Source organism: Phodopus roborovskii, unplaced genomic scaffold (genome assembly GCF_943737965.1).
Source record: "Phodopus roborovskii unplaced genomic scaffold, PHOROB, whole genome shotgun sequence".
NCBI lineage: Eukaryota > Metazoa > Chordata > Mammalia > Rodentia > Cricetidae > Phodopus > Phodopus roborovskii.
In genome coordinates, this window is record NW_026126434.1 from 2,314,576 (window position 1) to 2,334,060 (window position 19,485).

Below are 19,485 nucleotides of genomic sequence, written 5' to 3' on the forward strand. Positions count from 1 at the left end.
TAGCATTAAAAAAATAAATTTATTTCAAGTATGAAATGATGAGGAACAAGCACATAAGGAAATTATAAATATAGTAATAATAATAACAGGAATGAAGACATAAGACACAGGTGCTGTCCCAGTTACCAGCACAAACATTTTCACACGACATTTCTCCAATATTCTCAAAAGACAAAGGCTATGTTCATAACATCTATAAACACAACAGCTTCTGAGGACATCTAGTTTTGTTCTTAAAATCATCTGAATGAAATTACCACAGATGATAATTACTGCTAATAAAATCATAACACAGAATTATATCAAATTCTCACCTGATATATTATCCATAACACCCACTTGAAATACTGAGAATATTAATTCATTTTGCCCTATTACATCATACTTTATCCCTTTTCCAAACAGTGACAAACAATGCACACATATGCTTTTCAGGCATTAAATATTCCAACCTTCATCTCTGATTTGTTCAAAGCTTCAGGAACTCAACAAGTACAAGATTGTTGTAAATAGCACTGTCAATTTAAAAAGTGAAACAGCTGGAGGGGGGCTATATTTTTGGTCATTTTTAACCTGTGACATAAATATTAAAAGAAGTTACTGATTACACAGATTCTGCCTGAACTACTACAGACTGACTAAAAAGGTTAGAAAGCTACTTAAACGCTCCCTGTCTTACACAGGAGCAGTCACACTGTTAAATTCCATTGTCCTCAGTGCTCCTCTCTAGCCAGATCCCTAAGTTCCTGTGGGACAGTGATTTGATCTACTCCATGATGAATGACACTATTTTTAAAAGATCTTTTTAGTTTGTTTAATTTTGGTTTTTCAGGACAGGGTTTCTCTGTGTAGCTCTGGCTGTTCTGGAACTCACTGTGTAGAACTGGCTGTCCTCAAACTCACACAGATCCACCTGCCTCTGCCTCCCAAAGGCTGGGATTAAAGGCGTGCCCCACCACAGCCCAGCAAATGATCTTTTAGATCAGTGGTTCTCAAACTTCTGAATGCCTCGACTCCTTAACATAGTTCCTCAAGGTTGTGGTGACCCCCAACCATAAAATTATTTCATTGATACTTCAGAACTGTAATTTTGCTACTGCTATAAAACACAATATAAATATCTGATATGCAATCCCTGTGAAAGGGTTGTTCAACTCCCAGAGAGGTTGCAACCCACAGGTTGAGAACTATTGTTTTGGATCAAAGTGAAAGCATTTATTTCATGGATCATGAAAATGCTTCCAGAGAGGTTAAATGATGTGCCCAGAATTACCATGATAGAAAACACACCAAGGACACAAAACCAGAATTCCAGATCCTAAGTGATATTAAGTTCTTCTAGTACATTTTCCAGTGTCAGATTCCACATAATTTATAGCAATTTGATGAAAGAAAATAATATCAAAATCAATGCATATTTTGCCTAAGTCAAAGTTGCATTTGCTTCAAGCATATTCACTACATGATTGGCTTTTCTGCGTGCATTTTGATATTATGTAATTTTTTGGTACAATTTACAAAATTACACTATTTAAATATTATTGTTGATAAAATGCCAGAACATCAATGACATTTAATTCTCACTGTAAACAAGACACAGTGAGAGGCACTGTGAAAACTCATGTGGTCCTGAGCATGAGTAGAGCCTGTTCCCAGCACTCACAGAACACATGACAACCATCAGAGAGAGAAATTCTGGAAACACAGCAGGCAGTATTTCAAAGGCTCTCCACAGAATGGAGACACGTGGGCTCTCTGAAGTTATCACAGACTCCTTATCTTAGGTATCGCCAAGGCAAATATAGATGTGATATAAGAAATTATGAACTAGCCATAACACAGATGATGCAATTTTCTTGAGAGTAATAGACAATGGGAAGAAAACTATTGTATTTCAAGTTGCACCGAAAAATACAGAATTAGCATTTATCTGTATGAAGGCAGCACAGAGAAGAACTCCAGATGATCTGTGTGGGCCTCAGCTCCTTAGCTAACCAGAGTGTAATAGATTTAACCTGTGTATTCAACTATTGTTTTGTGTGGGACAGAATGTGTCACAACACACTGTATAACAATACAAAAGATGGGGGAAATCTGAGGGCTCTTCTGGAATCCCAATCCCAGCAGCACTTCCTAAAGGTATGCGGTGCTCACACTGTGATGTTTGACGTGGTCAACACAGTGAGATGATAGCTAATTGGAAATGCATTGGGCATGCTTATATGTGAATTGCACATATTCTTACATGTCTTGTAGGAACTAAATCCCCATAAAAAACAAAACATCCTGAAAAAAATGTCCAGAATGTTATTTCCATACACACAATACACAACTGAAAATGGACAATATTAGATGAACAGTAGTGTTAACAAGATGTAAGCAAGGGCCCTTTAAGCAAAATGTTGCTTAAATTAACAATAAAACAAAATAATATTCAGACTTCATCCCATAATTTCCAACAAGTGTCCTCACACAGCTCCCCAAGGACCATGCCACATCCCCATGCTGAAGGACAAATGATGTGCTCTCTTCAGAGTGAAGATTCTGACTGCTTGGACAACATCACCACTTTTGGTTTCTGATCTATCAGACTGTCAACTGGTACCTGTAGAAATAATTGGCACTGAAGAGTTACATATACCACATCTGGCATGCTATCTAACAGCCGATCATTGACTGTCGTCTAACAGTCAACTGACTAAGAGTCATTCGTTGACTGTTTAACAATTGTTGACTGCCTAGCAGTCAATCGTTGACGAAAAAACAAACAAACAAAAAAAGGTTGGCGATAAAACAAGAATGGTTTCCCATTTACCCCTATACACTCAGAGTACAGCCATTAAAATGCTACTTACAGCTTTAATGTCACCATTTGTAAGCCCCATGTTTATGTTGTGTCTTCTCAGATCAGACTTGATCAATGCTGAAACAGAAGCACCAAGAGTTAGCACAAACTGGTCACCCTGTCCTTTCCTATCAGAACATGTAACACAGTGGGTGATGCTGGGACAGCCAATAGCGCTTAGAAGACACCTCAGTGTGTGTTGGGCTTGATTACCAGTCACCCCTCAGCTAACAGCTAAGGAGCACAGGGGGGATATAGTCATGGAGGGAAAGTGGTGACTTCAGAATTTTCTTGTTTAGTTGGTTGAATGGATGACAGCACTAGTTAACTGAAATAGAAAACACAAGAGAAATAGGAACAGTGAATTTGGCTCTGGACGGGGAGGTCTAAGATGCCCATATTCCCAAATGGAAGGTGACAAGACACACACAAGATAAACACCAGAGGAGGTCAGAAGAGGGCATCAGATCCTCTGGAACTAGAGTTAGACTTGTGAGCTACCCTATGGGTTCTGGGAATTAAACCTGGGTCTGGTGAGCCATCTCTCTAGCCCCAGTACTGTCTTTTATGCAGAGTAACAGTATTAAGTTTGGAATCACCAAAATGAAAGGACAGACTTACATTCTGAGAAGAAAACTGTGTCCTGCGTCTTACTCATTTTCAACTCCAGAGCTTTGCAACACCATGAAGCAGCAACACCCAGAACAGAATACAGACAGCATGGTGCACACTCAGCACTCACCTGTCAGTACGATGCCTAAAAACATCCAAGCACACACGAAAATGTTTCCTGCCATGGGACCATAGTCTGACATGAGCTTTCCTTGAGCCAATGTGAACAAAATTCCAAATATCTAAAGTAAAATCCATGAAATAACTTTTAAGTTTGTTGTTTTATAAAACAAGGACACCCCCCCCCATATACACACACCTACCCACAGAACCCTCTTTAACTGACTTTCCTTATGATTTGGTCTCTAGAAACAACCACTGAAAATCAGAGTTATTAAACCACATAGTCAGGACAAGCTCACTGCTCCCTGACCATAGGCATCACCTTGCTTTTTGTGGTTTTGTCTGCTCTGTTTTTTGAGACAGTCTCATGTAGCCAGCCTAGCCTCAAATACACTATATAGCTAAGACTGGCCTTGGACTCTTGATCCACCTGCCTCTACCTACCTAGTGCTTGAAATTGCTACCCCCAGGCCTGGTTAACTGTATGGGGTTAAGAAGAAGCAGAGGATTACCTGTGCAGACGCATTAAGGAGCCCAGAGGATGTGCCCTCAGACTCAGGGTAAGTAATCTCAACAGCAAATTCAAAGCCCAGAGGGAGGTAGCCAGTCATGAAGAAGCTAGGACAGCAAGACCACAAGAGGGTGGGTTAGGAGTGGGCAGCCACTTTGACTGATAAGGCTCATCTGTTTTTCTCCAACAGCATACCAAAATAGTTTAAACTTTGTTGTTTGTTTGTTTTGAGACAGGGTTTCTCTGTGGCTTTGGAGCCTGTCCTGGAACTTGTGTTGTAGACCAGGCTGGATTCACAGAGATCCACCTGTCTCTGCCACCACTGCCTGACCAAACATTTCTGTTATAGTTCTGAGGAATTGTACATTTATACGTACATAATGGAACTTCTAGAGTTCAAAATATCTAAAGAGCTTTTGGAGGACCTTTTGCATACTCTCTTCAGAATCATGGGGGCAGGTGTTCTTTCTTCTACACACCTGACACTTACCCAAGGATCCCACCAGTAACAAACACCACCATGATGTACTGAAGGTCCAGCGTGAAAGTAAACACAAGCATTCCAAAGAAAGACAAAATGTACACTATCAGCGTTGTCTGCCTAAAACAAAGACAAAATTACAAGTGGTTTCATTCTGATTTTCCTAAGTCATAGAGAAAAATGTAAACCACTCCTCATCTGTGGATAATGTAGCTAGCGCTTTCCCATAGAAAGAGAACATTTATTTTTTACATTTAAAAAAAGACAAGATAAAGTCAGTCTGGAACCTGGTGCTTTTTTTTTTTTTTTAAGCTAGAAACAATCTACAAAAGGGTAGCAAGGTTTGTAAAGCTTTCATGTAGGTAGATCACTGAAACACTCCCTCCAAGTCTTAGTCAGATACAATAGCCATCCTGGTAGCTGGGCAGCTGAGGCAGGATGATGCGCTCCAAGCCAGCCAGAACTACCTAGTGAAACCCTGTTCTTTAAAATCAATATATCTTTACTTATGTACCATGCATAGGTCTACTGTAACTTACTTGTAAGTTTTGGTGTAATCCAGCCATAAGCCACAAAGAATAGAGCCCACCATTCCAGCCACCACCAGCGTTAGCCCAATCCTTCCAGCATTAACCTCTTCTCCCTAAAACAATTTGATAAACAGATAGTCCTAATTCAAACTGATGGTTCATTTTCCAATTCATTTACATGGTTAGGAAATAATCAAATAAAATTAAGCACACAATAAGGAGATTCACTACATGGACTAGAGTTATGTTTTTGGAGAGGATGGTTAATTGAGGTATTCTATTTTAAAACAGCAACAACAAAAAATGATAAAATAATAAAAGAAAAAAAAAGGAAACATTTCCTGGGTACCCTGTGGCTGTGCTTACTTTCTGTTAAGACTCTGAAAACATTTATACATGTACAAACAGAGTAAAGAGCAACACTTTTACATAGTTAAGTGCCGGATCATTTTTAAGTGAGAGGCCAGTCTAACCTTAACGTTTAAGCTTAATCCCTTACAAGGTTTTGTGTTTTTCCATATATCCAAATTAAGGTTTGCCACAATGCTAATAAACTTTACTTTCAATGTATGTTTTGCAAATTAGGTTAAACAGGCTTAATAAAAAGTATGGGAGATAGTGATTTTGGATGGCGTTTATTCACAGGGGACCAGAGCAAACTAGAATGGTGATGCACCAGGCATCACACTGACAACATGGGAATCTGGCCCCTTTAACTGTGAGACCCATTCTGCCTTTTGTTTCCTGGGTCTTTCTTCAGCTTTTCCACCTCTTAGTTGTGGATGGAATGCTGCCTTTCAAAACACAGACTCAGTCTTTTGCATCAGTAAGGACCTTAATGCAAATTATACTATACGTTAAAGACAAAGTCTTGGCCAAGCATACAATTTAAAAACAGAAGCTTGCCAGGCATAGTGGCACATGCCTGTAATCCCAGCATTGGGGAGACAGAGGCATGAAAGCTGTTTCAAGTTCCAGGTTAACCTGGTCTATATAACAAATTCTAGACCAGCCAATGGTCCATTAAAAACTCAGCCTCAGAAAACAAAACAAAGCTTACCTCATAATATGTCAAAATCATTTGATTTAATAATGTTGAAACTGAATAAAATGCTCCAGTCATAATGCCTATGGAGAAAAGAAATAAGGTCATCATTCTATGAAATAATATGGAATGCTATGTAATATGTGTAATATGTAATGTTCTCAGACTATCAAGACAAGTAAACACTACCACTGTGGTTTTTCAGAAAGCAGGCAGGTGGATTTAACACTAGGTTTACTAGAGATCCGTGCTGGAATCTTGGGCTTCCCCATGGGTGGGTCAAAGGTGATGGACCCTTCCAGAGAAGGGAGGGGCCTAGAACAAGGAGATGAGGCACAGGGACTCCTCAGAAAGATTCATTCAGGTCTCATGGAGTGAGTCAGTCATTAGCTGAGGAGGCTGTTATAAAATAAGGCCACAACACCTTGGCCTACTTGGCACAAAATTGTATTTTACCCCTCTCATGATGCTCCCAAGGGTTTCTCAGCAGCGACTGAACTGATGGGACTACCTTGTTTTTAACTTTCCAAGGATATGTGATAAGTCCACCTCTTTTCTTTATATAATATCCAGCACTGGGCATTTTGTTGTAGCAACAGAAATGGAAACTAGGATTGTGTTAAACTCATTATTTTGATTCAGGCATGTGGATTACAAATCGTATCTGCACATGTAACTGCACATGGTACCATTCAAGCAACATTTAGTTGTATCGTGAGCTTCAGCCAGTGGCTTTGAAAAGTGAGACAGGGAGCAATGACAGGGTTTGCCTTGTATGCATAAGACCCTTGGTTTGATTCCTAGCCTCACACCCCACTAAACAACAGACAAACAGACAATACCTTACGGGGGAAAAAAACCTCATCATTAACAACATAACGGAATGCTTGTTTCAGAGCCCTTACCCTTGAAGCAAAGACTTACCAAAGAATGAAAGAACACAGCAAAGAATCTAAACAGCTGGTTATGAGGCATCACACGGGCTGTCTCAAACCCTGGTGTGCCCTCCCTCAAAGGCACTGGATCAGTAATGCAGCTGAGATTTAAACGTATTATTTCTCATCACTGATCTTTGTCAGATGTTAACACTATGCCATCTTTGCTTTTAATTTCCCCACTAATATACTTTCTTTTCCAAAAGTACTCCTATTTTCATCTTGGAGTTTTTCATTTCATACGTGTATTCATGAATAATTAGAATTATTCTGCATATAAACTTTATAAATAGTATTTACCTATAACTTGATCTTACCATCAATTATTGTGATTCATGGTGACACTTTATGTTCTAATTCATTAGTTTTCTCTACTACGTAATAGTCCATAGTGTGAATATATCTCAATTCAGTTACCTGTTGTCTATCAATATACATTTAACACTCTTCCCCCCAGGTTAAGATTTTACTCCTAAACACAAGGGTGGGTTTCTCTAAATATATCTCCAAGTAGAACTTCTACATTCTAATTGTAACACTCCACCAGACTCAAAAAAAAAAAAAAAAAAAAAATCATAGTACTTCGGAGATCTGTTTTTTTTTTTTTTGTTTGTTTGTTTTGTTTTTTTCTATTTTAAAAACAGAAAAGAAAAATCCCTTTAGGTACTTTTGCTTTTAGTTCAACATTTAAGTTCATAATTATGCCATGGGGTTCATGAACCAACCTCACTAATGTTCAAGCCACTAGTTTCAATAAAAAGAATCCATAGTGCTGAAATATCAATCAGTCAGTGTACACCAACAAACACAATGCCACTTACCATAACTGACCAGCAGAAGAACAAAAGGGATGTTTCTGAACAGGTTCCAGATGGAAATCTTGTAGGAGTACTCCACAGGAGGGCTGTCTCGAAGAGCTGCCTGAGCCTGACTTGGTGGTAACAGAGGCTTTTCCGTGAATGCTGGGAAGATGTGTGAAAAGGATCACATATGACTGATGTATGCATATTACACCCATACACCATACATGACTAAAAATCTCCTTTCTTAGTGAGAGGAGAGAATCTCATTTAGGAGTAACAAGTCTTTTATGGCAAAGTTGTTTTTTATCTTCACTAAGTGAAGAATAATTTGACATTTCCTTTTACCTCTCTGAACTAAAACTCAGAGATCTGGTCAATTCATTTGAACTGAAAAACCACTGGCAATGAAACCACCTTTGCCCACTGATTACTCCACTTTTACAATCAAGATCAATGTTTACTGTATCAAGGATTTGACTTTTAAATTCAGTCCCTTAAGAAAGGGGAATGCTTGGATTCGGTGACCTTCCTATGTCTCTATTATCATAGACCCTGGATGTACACATCAGCGAATTCATGAAAAAATGTGCTTAAGAATTAACAGGGAAAGTAAAAAAGTAAAGAAGCACATGTTTTCTAAAAGACTAATTTCTGCTTTTCTCTCCACTTACCTCCTCCCTTCTCTCAGAAAACCTTTACACAGCAGAGCCCTTCCCCCATCTCCCTGTCATCATTTCCCCCTTTCCCTTTTCCTAGCAAGTTCTTCTAGGTTCAAAGAGGCCTGTTTTACTTTCTATTTGAAGTGGGTTGGGTCTGATGCCTTTGGTTGGAAATTTAAAATTAATACTGATTTTGAGACTCTCTACAAAGTATAATAAGCAGAATCTCCAGGATGGAATATGAGACTTTAAACACAGAAATTCCTGGACATTCCCAATACACAGGCATATCTGAGAGTTACTGGGGAAGAAACAATCCTTCTAATGCCCACAAAATGTTATGAGTCTCTATTTGCTGATAAAAAAAATAATAAGTTTTTGTTGGAAAAAAGAACGATGTAACTAAAAGCAAACTAAGACTACTTCTATTTCAGAGGTGGGAACTAAGTCATAGGTACTCATTTGTAGCATCCTTACATTAGAGCCTGGTGAACACAAAACCTTTAGCTGCAGCAATTCTTCCTCTTCCTTCCTCCCTATCTGATCCTTGCACTGTTAGGAGGCCTCGTGTCTGTCCTGCAAGTCTCTCTGTAGCCTAGTTGGGTAGGAGATATTTCTTTTTATTAGCACAGGTAACATGAAACTTTCACAGTAGTAAATTAAGGTTTCATACTATAAATGTAGCCATGAGTCTCCAGCAAGTCTTAAATATCTTTCCTAAGTTTTAATTTACTATAGCAAAACAAATCAAAATGAACCAGACGTGGATTGAAAACTTACATAAATTAAAAACCATCATCACCAGTCTTTAGCTCCATTCAAATTCACTTTCTGAATATAAGTATCATCCTCTAGTTCCAGAGAGATGAACTATCTATCTCTAGGCAAATGTAACCTGTACCTACCAACTACACACTGTCAGAAGGGCAGACTCCTGTACCCACCAGCTACACACCATTGGAAGGACAGACTCCTGTACCCACCAGCTACACACCATTGGAAGGACAGACTCAGTGCTACATGAAGAGAATGAGGAACAAAAGGTCATCTGTCTATGATCTTTTTGTTGTTGTTGTTGTGTACCTATCTCAAAGCAGGAAATAGGGCCTTTCTTTTTTCCTTTTGAAATGGGGAACTCTTTCCCACTAAAAATCTGTGCCAATAAAAGAATTGATTATTAACTCCAAATAGCAGCTACTCTCCACTTGGCATTAGGTCCATGGGGCTGCCAAAAGCTTGAAGAGCACAGCATTCACACAGGTCCTCCTGTGATAAAGAATCAGCAACCCAGGGCTGTTCAGAGCCATCTCAGTAACTCGTGAGATGCAGACAGACACTGCACACTGTCTACCAGAAGGTAAATAAACACACTTGTGAATTCTGCCTCTGCCCTAACTTACATGTCTCAGTTTTAGGTTCTCATTTCTTGAATGGAAATAACAGTGATGCTGCTCTAAAGATCACACAAAATATGTAAAATTTTATAATTATCCAGTGCTACAGAAAATATATTGTCTCATTAGAAAAATATTCACTTAAAGTGGAACTCCTTGGTTCAAGTCTTTAACCCCAACACTCAGGAGGCAGAGGCAGGTGGATCTCTGTGAGTTCAAGGCCAGCCTGGTCTTTGTAGTCAGTTCCAGGACAGCCAAAGCTACATAGAGAGGTCAAATAAATAGATAGATAGATAGATAGATAGACAGATAGATAGATAGATAGATAGATGAATGAATAAATAAATATTCACTTTAAAAAACAGACTTTGCTTCAAGAGCTTGAAATACTTAAAGACTAAGTAAGTAAAATGCATTTCTATTAAAAGTTTTGTAGTCATGTAGACATCTTGAATAGAAGAATCAAAAATACAATTGCACATCTAGCCTATACATTCTTTATGTGCACTAATATTGAATTAAATGGTTTTTTTTTTTTTTTTTTTTTTTTTGGTGGGGGCAGAGAGTTCAAGACAGGGTTTCTCTCTGTAGCTCTGGCTGTCCTGGAACTCACTCTGTAGACCAGGCTGGACTTGAACTCAGAGATCTACCTCCTGAGTGCTGGGATCACAGCTATGCACCATCACCACTCAGCTGAATTAAATGTTTTTATTGCTGTTGTTCTTGGTGTCATCAACTTAAGTGACAAAACTTTTTAATAGATACACCTGAGTTAAATTATATAGTTTAGTGCTGATTTTAGTGCTTGAACAGATTCTAAGTTTAAATTTAAAAGCATTGCCATTTCTAAGAAGGAACTTGAATTACTAACAGTGATGTTTGGTGAATTAAACTTATGTGTGAACTTCAGTAAGATGGGAAGAGTATAAGGACTTCCTCAAAGTGGTCTTCCTTTCTTCCTTCCTTCTTTCCTTTCTCCCTTCCTTTCTTTCTTTTTTTGATGTTTTAGTTCTTTTAAGACAGGGTTTCTCTGTGTAGCCCTGGCTGTCTTGCAACTCACTCTGTAGACCAGGCTGGCCTCAGACTCACAGATTCCAACTGTCTCTGCCTGCTCAATGCTGGTCAAGAATCTTGAGGTATAATAAGAACCAACATGTGGTGTGCATTCACCCATGTTTTGGTGCACATCTACCATTCAAATGTGAGAAGCCAGATTTTCAAGAATGGGGAATTAGTGTGCATTCAACGGAAGGACAGGGTCAGTTCCTAGGATTCCTAGGGGTTCCATCCATATACTCACCCCTCGAGGACATGGAAGATTATACAAGTGAACCTTTAAGGAAATCTTTGAGGGAGACTGATGAACATGAATTTAATGTGTCATGTTACTAGAAACTGTAATTATAGCTATACATTATATGGATTTGGTTGAATTTTTAAGTAATTATCAGTAGCATCTAGAAGGCTATTAAACATCTAGTAAATAAAACATTTTAAGTTAAGAATTTCCAAATTCAGTTTTCTTCCTCAGCAAATATATCTGAGTATGACACAAGCCACCTTTCTATTTAATGTCACAATTTCACACAATAATGGTATATTCTCTTGCCTTTTTTTTTTTTTTTTTTTTTTTTTTTTTGAGACAGGGTCTTATGTAGCCAAGAAGAACCTTGGACTCCTGATCCTCCAGCCTCCACCTCCCAAGTACTGGGAATATAGTACAGGTTAACCATGACTAATTCTTAGTTTGCTTTTCTATGATACCTAGAGTCATAAGATTAAAGATGTAGGACACTAAGACAAATGGGACACAGGCCCTTTTTTATCCCACTGTTTCCACACCTCCAGCTCTGCCTCTACTTTCAACCCATAAGCCACAAGCACATCCATGACTAATTAGACGTGTAAGTAGCTCAATCTTTAATTTCTCAAACTACAAAAGGTGATAAACCAATAGTCATACCTATTTCACTATTCTTTCTCCTGTCTTTGAAAACTTACAAACCTATTTGTAAGTTTATACAATATACATATTATGTAAAAAACTTTAACTATAGATATTCTTAAATTTTTATCTTTATTTTAGACTAATTGTATGTGTATGACTGAATTGCCTGCATGTCTTCATGTGCACCATTAGTGTCTGGTGTCCATGGAGCTCAGAAGACAGCATCAGATTCTCGGGAGCTGGAGTTACAAATGGTTGTAAGATAGCTAGCTACATGTGCATGCTCGGAACTGAACCGGATCCTCTACAACAGCAACAAGGGCACAAGTGCTCTTAACCACTGAGCTATCTTCCCATCAATCAATTAATTAAAAATATCTTGACTTTTAATTACTTTTATGTGTATGTGTTGGGTTTTGTTCATGTGAACGCAGGGCATTCATGCAGAGGTCAGATCCCTATAGCTGGAACTACAGGAGGCTGTGAGCCACCCAATGACATGGGTGCTGGGAACACAACCTGGATTCTCTGCAAAAGCAGAAAGTGCTCTCAGCTGCTCAGCCACCTCTCCAGCCCTTTCCTTCTATAAATATGTTCTTATGTAATTAATTATTCATTTTTTGTAAACAGAAGCTCAACTTAACTGAAGATTCAACAAGACGGAAGCCTGAGATTCATGTGATTACACACAAATGGCTGAAAGACATTTTATACTTATCCATTTCTCTAAAGTGTATAGAAGCAATATTTCCTACTTCGTCAAGTGAGCGCAATACACCCACCGGAAAAGCAGATTTAAGAGGTCCCCTCACCAGTATATATTTTTTAAAAACTTTGTTAAAATACTAAGAGTTCAAGGAAAACTTGTGCTTTCTGCAGTGTGCACAGTACAAATATGCCACTCCCCAACTAACTGCAAAGATAAAGACTGAGAAGCCAACTAACTACATGTACTGGCATACTTCAGATGCTAGGAGAACATTCCGTTCATTATCTCAAGGGAAATTGCAGATGTGGGTTGAGCTTCCTATACCTGATCCTGCAGCTCACCACACCCAGGTAATCAGCAGATATTTCTCTGAAAACTCACTTCATATCTGGAGATCATAAAATATGAAGTTTTCATTAACATCATAGCAAGGTAAAAGTTTAATATGTAAGTCTAAAACCTCCAACTATAACATGGTTTAATTACAAACATTAACTAAAAGTCTGTGAACTTCATAGTTTCTTTCCTAATAAAATCCATCTAAGAGATACTGTCTAACCCAGGCACTACTCCAGTTACAACAACATCAATATATCTTAGATACACCTTGGCTATCTTCTCCCCTAAAATCAAAATTGCTTCCCCTTAAAAAAAATAAACTTAAAAAAAAAAAAAAAAAAAAAAAAAAAAGCAGACCTTCCCAAAGCTTCTTCCAAGCTGGTGATGGCTGCTTGCAGCTGACTCTGACTGACTCCTTCAAAAGACAGGCCCAGACGAGAGGACTCAGGGACGAATGATGGTAGCCAGGCTTTGCTGAAGTGGCCTAACAAGCAGATAGTTGCCACAGTTTGAAATTCTGAACAGCTCATGCTGCCCAGAATCATTCACAGGTCAACAACTTTAGACCCAGTTAATCTTAAACTGGGGATCCCTGGGGGAATTTCCTATGAAAGAGAAGGTGGTAGTCTATTTACATCATTTCAAAGCATGATGGGAACTAGCTGCAGGCTAGGTAAGTACAAAATGCACACCACACACATGAATATGGGAAGGGAAGCCAGGCAGCATGTTTGAAATGAACACTTACCAAGTTGAGTTAGTAGAAAGGTAAATGGGATTGATTAGTCTTCAAACCCTTTAGCATGTTAAAACAAAACATGGAGTATACCATAACATATTCCTAGAGCTGTTCCATTCAGTACCTGGGTGAGGCATCGCATGGCCAGAATAAAACAAACAGCATTGGAGACACCATCAGCAAAACTTTCCAGGGTTAGTTATTCTCAATATATTGTCATGCATTTATCTAAGCCTTAGGACAAACAATTCACTTACCAATTACTGTTAAAAAAAATAAAAATGTGGAGATAAATGCTGTTCCGTAAAACATGATGTTGATGTTATAAGCCAGAAGGTCTGTGTTATTCTGTGTGTTGGGCACTAAAACAGGTGGTAACAAAAAGCCAACTGCAGCTCCAAGCTGTAAAATAAACAGTCCTGTTAACAGCTATTAACAGGAAACAAAGAGCAAATATTAGCATCTAACAGAATATAAAGAGAAACAGTAGTACGTATAAAGATGCACTGTAAACCCCCACAAAAAAAATCCATTCTAATGTTAGTTTTACTTCTGTGTTATTAAAGAAAAACTGTTGCCAGACTTTTCCCCTATATCTGATAAGGGAGTAAAAAACTTACAACATGGGGAAAATATTTCCAAATCATATCTGATAAGGAACTAGCATGCAGAATAAAGAACTTTTTACAACCCAACAACAAAAAGGTAAGAATCCCAAAGTTAAATGGGCCAAAGACTTGAAAAGATGTTTTTCCAAAAACACACAAACAACTTAAAAGAATATGGGAAAAAATGCCAACACCTTGTTGTTAAGGGAAATACTCCATCTTACATACACTAGGATGAATATAATTATAGGAACAAAAAATGAGTATTCACACTGGGCAGTGGTGGCGGACACCTTTAATCCCAGCACTTGGAAGTCAGAGACAGGCAGATCTCTGGGAGTTCAAGGCCAGCCTTGTCTACAGAGTGAGTTCCAGGATAGCCAGGGTAGTTAGTTACACAAAGGAACCCAGTCCCATAAAACCAAAAAGAGAAGACAGAGAAAGAGAGAGAGAGAGAGAGAGAGAGAGAGAGAGAGAGAGAGAGAGAGAGAGAGAAGTGTTCACAAGAACTAGAGAAACTGGAACCCTTGTAGACTGTTGGTACAAATGCAAAATGATATAGCCATTATGATACAATTTGGTAATTTCTTCACAAAGTTAACACAGGACTAAAATATGATATTTCATTTTCACTTGTAAGTACATTCCCCCAAATTAAAAACAGATAGTCAAATAAATTATACACAAACATTCACAGCAACCCCATTCACAGACCCCAAACATGGTAATAACCTAAATTTTATCTGGCATGTTCACACAATGAAATATATTCATCTGTAAAAAAGAATGAAGTACTGACGTAGCACTGTATCATGGACTTTGAAAACACAGAGAACTAAGTCATACAAAAAGTACACATTATATAATTTCACCTATATAAAATATTCAGAATAGACAAATCCATATGTGTGGTGATATTTTATGATCTAACAAATAAAGCTTGCCTGAAGATCAGAGTGCAAAACTAGCCACACTAGTTATCCATAGAGGCCAGGCAGTGGTGGCACACACCTTAATCCCAGCACTTGGGAGACAGAGGCAGATAGATCACTCTGAGCTACACAAAATTGATCCAGTGTAAAATAGAAACAGAGCTCACACAATGCTGATCCCAGCACTTGGAGCTACAGGCCTTTAATCTCAGTAGTAGGGAGGTGGAGAGAGGAATGTAAGGAGGGAGGAGACAGGAGCTCAGGCACTCTGAGGATTCGTGGAGATGGATGCAGTCTGAGCAGCAGTCAGTCTGAGGGTTCCTAGAGACAGAATCACCCTTTGGTCTGAGGATTCAGTAGAGGTAAGAACTAGTGACTGGCTGTTTGCTATTTTGCTTCTCTGATCTCTCAGCTTCCCCAGTCTCCAAAATTGGACTCCAGTTTTTTGTTTTTTTTTTTTTTTTTTTTTGCTTTTTTTTTTTTTTTAATTAATATCTATTAGAACTTGTGCTACACATATAGAAAGTATTTAGGGGCTGGCAAGGTGACTCAATGGGTAAGAGCACTTGCTGTGCAAGCATGGGGACCAGAGTTCTAATCCCACCCAGTAGGCTGGGTATGGTCCTTTGCACACCTGTACCACACACACACAGTCTTAGGGTGGGGCAGGGTGATCTCTAAGGCCCCAATGGCTCATAGCCTAGCTGAAAAACCTGAACTCCAGGTTTATGAGACTCTTCTTCAAAAGAATAAGGTACAGAGTGACAAAGGGCATCCACCTTCCTCCTACATGTACACCTGTACACAGACACACAGACAGTCAGGCAGACAGACATAGACGGACAGACAGACAGACAGACACACACACACACAAAGAAATTCAATGAAAGAAAATAAATGAGTAATTACAAAGATGTGTGGAAGGTTACTCTGAGGAAATAATGAATAATGGGCAGTAATGAGCATTAAACATGTATACTTGTAAGTCTACAAATAATAAACAGGAGACAGTGATAAATGCTACATGCAGAGATAAAATTCAATGATGTCGTAAGAAAGTGACTGAGTAACTCTGCATGGAATCTACTGGCTTTTCAATATGAACTTGAGTGGCTCTAAGTGTTAGTCAAGTAATCTGATCAGGAAGAATACTCTAGGCATAGGAAGGAATGTTTCTGCAAAGGTCCTTGTGTAAGTGCAAGTCTGGCACTGTTTAAGAAGCCAAAGATACATTACAAAGGTTTTGTAATCCACAGCAAACACTTCACAAGTGCTCTGGGGAAACCACTGGTGAGCTTGAAGAATTTAAGTGCTGCCGTTCAGGAACCAGACACACTTTTACCTTTGGAAAATGATTCCATTTCTTCAAGTTTCGATTTCCTTATCTATCAAGTGGGGAAGCTTATAGTTCCTAACCTTATAATGTTAAGTTGAATGACACTGTAACCAAGCCACCAAGCTCTTAGTGACTGCATGATGTTTCTGAATATTATCATGCATGATCATTCCATAAATGGGGCTGAGAATGGCACATCTGGTCATAATGAACAACTACAGTTACCTTAGGAGACAATAAGAAGACCCAGAAATGTGCTGATAGGGGGAAGTTCACCTATAAGTAAATGTTTCCATTTATTATCCATAAAATTGATGCCTCATAGATAAGGAGTTGATAATATTTTTGTTATGTCAATGAAACATTAACCTTGAATGTAATTTATAAACAAAAATATATTAAGAAAGCATCTGCTATCCAAATATACAGCAACAACCAAAGTATCAGCCATAAATTATATTTATACACAGCAATTATAGTTTAAGTGATCAGTTCTGCATTTTTAGAGAAAGTAAGTAAATCTAACAAAATAAGCACACATTTCGGGGGTATTTTAGACCACCATGTTGACCCAAGTGATACTTGAAGAAAGTAACACTTTCTGTTTACATAGCTGCATGTAGCAATATATGTATAACAAAGGATACAGATTTGTTTTTAAACTAGATTTCCTTCACCTGAATGAATACTAAATATCCTTTACAATGGTACTGGTGTTACAAGTGCCCTCTACTACGAATTTAAATTACAATAAGAGAACTAGTCTGAAATTAACAAATACAAACATAACAGTAGGGTGGCTCATTCCTATGTTTGGAAGGCTGAAGCCGGATTATCAAGAGTTTGAAGCCTGCCAGGAGTATACAGTGAATTCCAGGCCAGCTCCCCAGAGTGAAAGAAACCCTGTTTCTAAATAAATAAATAAATAAATAAATAAATAAATAAATAAATAGTGCTCGAGTGTGCGTGCACACATACAAAAACAAACCTTTAGCCTAGTACTGCTTGTGAAATTCTAGCGGCATTTGAATTTATGGTGAGAAAACAAGGTCATTTCTTAAGGGAGCCTTGGCTAATTAACCACTAACCATTCCATGATCAGTGATTTGCCTTCCACTACCTGACTGTTAGAGCTAGTAACTAACTCAGTAATATTGCCAAGCCTTTATCACCAGAACATTTGTTGAACATTCACTTATACCTGTTCGGTACGTACCAGGCTGGGCTCACTACTAATATAATTAAATCGGAGCCGTTCCAAAGACATTCGATACGGAAGCAAACCTCACAGAACTCAACCCTTCCTTCTGCAGTGGGTGACAAAAATACCTACGACATCTCCTTCACTGTCAAAGCTTCCAAGTGTGTCTGTGTGTAAGCCAGAGGGCAATCTTGGATGTCCTTTCTCGGGAGCCGTCCTCCTCACCTGTCAGTGCTGGCTGGGAATACAACCTGGGGCCACCAAGCCGGCTTTTCACGTGGTGCTGGCCGCTCAGTCTTCACGCTTCTACCCACCGACCGTCGCCCCAGCCCCGCCCACGGCTTCCAGTCGTTCCAGTCTTTACCTGATTGCCCAGCACCGCAGTGGCACAAGCCGTCGACACCTCCTTAGGTCCAAACCACACCGAGGCGATGCGGGAGGGCAAGCCCAGGATGAAGACCTGGGCCACGGAGCACAGGCTCTGCCCCAGCATGGTGACCCAGAAAAGGTGCCGCTGCACGCTGCCGCACTTGACCCAGGAGCCCAGGCAGTTGAGACCGGAGCCCAGCAACGCCGTGAGCCGCAGGCCTCGCGTGTCCAGCAGCCAGGTGGCGGGGAAGATGAGCGGCACATAGGCCAGCATGTACACCATGGACAGCCAGTTGATGTGCAGTGCCGACACGCCGTAGAAGCCCTCGAACACGTTGCTGATGATGCTGTACTGGATCCAATGGAAGGCGTTCACCAGCGAGTACGAGCTGAAGACGAGGAGCACCACGAAGCGCCGCGGCGACAGCGCCGTGCGCGGGGAGCGCGTGGGGACCGGGCCGTCCTCCCCACCGTCCGCCGGCAGCAGCCGGGCCTGGGTCTCCTCCTCCGCCGCCAGCAGGGCTTGCGGCCCGTCCGGGGCTCCCGCGACCACGGGGCCGTGCGCCGGGCCTCGGTTCTCAGCCTCGGGCCCGTCGTGCGGCTCCGCGCACGCCTCCCCGTCCGGGGCGCTTCTCAGCACCGGGAGGTAACCCTTGGCCAGCGGGTGCCCGGGCACCACAGCCGGCCCCTCCTCGGCGTCGTCCGGCCGCGCCATGCCTCCCGACTGCCCTGCCCAGCGCCCCTCTGTGCTCTCGGCCAGCTCCACTCTCCCACCCGGGGAGGAGCGCTCGCCCGCGCGCCCGCTGATTAAGTGAAGCTGCGCGCGCCGCTCCAAGCAGCGGGGCAATCGCCGGCATGCCCCGCCCCCAGGGCTCCGCGTTAAGCGGGGTGACGGCCCTCTAGCCAATCACTGCACCCCTCCGGAGCCTGCACAGCCAATCGGGGAGTTGCCGGGAAGAGGGGGAGGGATCAAACGTGTGGGGAGGTAAGGGGAGTCCTAGGCAGGCGTTCTCCGCGTTGGGTCGCTGGGTCCCCTTAGGCCCTGCTCGGACGTGGTTAGCCTCGTGTTATCCTAGAGGGAGAGCACCACAAGGGCTTCAGTCCATCGAGAAAGCTATTTCCGAGGGAGCAGGCCCTTATGCAGTCGGAAGCCGCTCGCCTTCTCCTTCCCAGTGAACTATAGGCGGTGGGACAAGGCACAGTAGTCCTTGCCTGCCTCTTCTTCCTCCTGGTGACTAGAACCGGATGAGGACAGAGCTCCGGAAGCCTTGGGGTCTTCCTGGGCCACAGACAAAATCAGCCTGCTAGCCTTTGGGATGATGTGTATCTCTCCTTTCTGCCCTTTTTAAGACAGGCTCTCACTTTG

General features: G+C 40.6%; 1 protein-coding gene across 1 annotated transcript; it reads right to left on the minus strand.

Annotated features, from left to right (window-relative positions):
• Positions 1-18,843, minus strand: Flvcr1 (FLVCR heme transporter 1). The gene is made up of 10 exons (XM_051186624.1): positions 18,115-18,843; positions 13,931-14,075; positions 7,904-8,044; positions 6,163-6,230; positions 5,112-5,215; positions 4,582-4,692; positions 4,093-4,198; positions 3,588-3,699; positions 2,856-2,923; positions 1-2,605 (listed from the first exon to the last, which is right to left on the minus strand). The coding sequence occupies exons 1-10, from the start codon at positions 18,832-18,834 to the stop codon at positions 2,531-2,533; spliced, it is 1,650 nt and encodes a 549-aa protein (XP_051042581.1). The 5' UTR covers positions 18,835-18,843; the 3' UTR covers positions 1-2,530.
• Between the last annotated feature and the right edge of the window lie 642 nt (positions 18,844-19,485).

Excerpts from the sequence above, each read along its gene's own strand:
- Flvcr1 (XM_051186624.1), bottom strand. The coding sequence starts at position 18,834 with ATGGCGCGGCCGGACGACGCCGAGGAGGGGCCGGCTGTGGTGCCCGGG. Across the intron at positions 8,045-13,930 it reads ATTTTTTTTAACAGTAATTG|CATTCACGGAAAAGCCTCTG; the intron begins GTAAGTGAATTG and ends ACATCTTCCCAG. Across the intron at positions 3,700-4,092 it reads TCCTTAATGCGTCTGCACAG|ATATTTGGAATTTTGTTCAC; the intron begins GTAATCCTCTGC and ends ATTTTACTTTAG.